Source organism: Corapipo altera, unplaced genomic scaffold (genome assembly GCF_003945725.1).
Source record: "Corapipo altera isolate COAL_440 unplaced genomic scaffold, ASM394572v1 58939, whole genome shotgun sequence".
NCBI lineage: Eukaryota > Metazoa > Chordata > Aves > Passeriformes > Pipridae > Corapipo > Corapipo altera.
Genome location: NW_020889491.1, coordinates 1 through 1,320, shown reverse-complemented (window position 1 = coordinate 1,320; position 1,320 = coordinate 1). Strand labels below are relative to the sequence as shown.

General features: G+C 64.8%; 1 protein-coding gene across 1 annotated transcript in view; it reads left to right on the top strand.

Moving 5' to 3' along the window:
- LOC113942231 (glutamate receptor ionotropic, NMDA 2D-like) overlaps positions 1 to 1,102 on the top strand; it is a gene marked incomplete at both ends in the record, with an annotated part of 1,435 nt that extends 333 nt beyond the window's left edge. Inside the window, one exon of the mRNA XM_027633365.1 lies at positions 911 to 1,102. Coding sequence (XP_027489166.1) covers positions 911 to 1,102 — 192 coding nt within the window. The remainder of the gene's footprint in view (positions 1 to 910) is intronic.
- Between the last annotated feature and the right edge of the window lie 218 nt (positions 1,103 to 1,320).

The following is a 1,320-nucleotide window of genomic DNA, read 5'->3' as shown; positions in this document are numbered from 1 at the left end:
GAGGTACAACCAGAGGGGCGTGGAGGACGCCCTGCACCACCTCAAAACGGGGTACAGGGGTGTGGTCACGGGTGTGGTCAGGGGTGTGGTCAGGGGTGTGGTCACAGGATGTGGTCACGGGTGTGGTCACAGGGTGTGGTCACGGGTGTGGTTATGGGTGTGGTCACGTGTGTGGTCACGTGTGTGGTCACGTGTGTGGTCACGGGTGTGGTCACGGGTGTGGTCAAGGGGCTGGAGGTGGGAATTATGAGGAAAGGGCTGTGGGCGGGGCTTTCAGGGAGGGGGAGGGGCCTGAGAGGAAGGGGAGGGGCTTAGAATGTTTGGGCGGGGCTTCAGTGCAGTGGGAGGGACCTGAGGGGAGGTGGGAGGGGCTTAGTCTGCAGGTGAGCCTATGGGTGTGGCCTGTGATATATGGGCGTGGTCTATGGACTTATGGGCGGGGCTTGGGCACACTGGTGACCCTATGGATGAGCCTGTGGGCGGGGCTTAGCACACAGGTGAGTCTGTGGGTGGGGCTTTAAACCCATGGGCGGGGCTATGTGGGCCGTGGGCGGGGACTACATGCTGTGGGCGTGGTCTACGGATCGTGGGCGGAGCTTATGGGTACAGGTGAGCCCAGGGATGAGCCTTTGGGCGGGGCTTAGAGTACAGATGAGCCTGTGGGCGGGGCTTTAAGCCCATGGGCGGGGCTGTGCAGGCTGTGGGTGTGACCTACATACTGTGGGCGTGGTCTATGGACTATGGGCGGGGCTTGGGCACACTGGTGACCCTATGGATGAGCCTGTGGGCGGGGCTTAGCGCACAGGTAAGCCTGTGGGGTTGGCTTTAAGCCCACGGGTGGGGCCGTACGGGCCGTGGGCGGGGCCTGCCGGCGGTGGGCGTGGCTGAGGGCGGTGGGCGTGTCCCCCAGGAAGCTGGACGCCTTCATCTACGACGCGGCCGTGCTGAACTACATGGCCCGCAAGGAGGAGGGCTGCAAGCTCGTCACCATCGGCTCGGGGAAGGTCTTCGCCTCCACCGGCTACGGCATCGCCCTGCAGAGGGGATCCCGCTGGAAACGCCCCGTCGACCTCGCCCTGCTCCAGCTCCTGGGGGACGGTGGGTCTGGGGGGGCAGAGAGGGGGTCCTGGAGGGGGTTTGAGGAGTCCTGAGGGGATTTGAGGGGTCCTGGAGGGGGTTTGGGGGGTCCTGGAGGGGGTTTGAGGGGTCCTGGAGGGGGTTTGAGGGGTCCTGAGGGGGTTTGAGGGGTCCTGAGTAGTCCTGCAGGGGTCTGGGGGTTCCTAGTTGGGGTTTGAGGGGTCCTGAACTCTCCAACCCCCC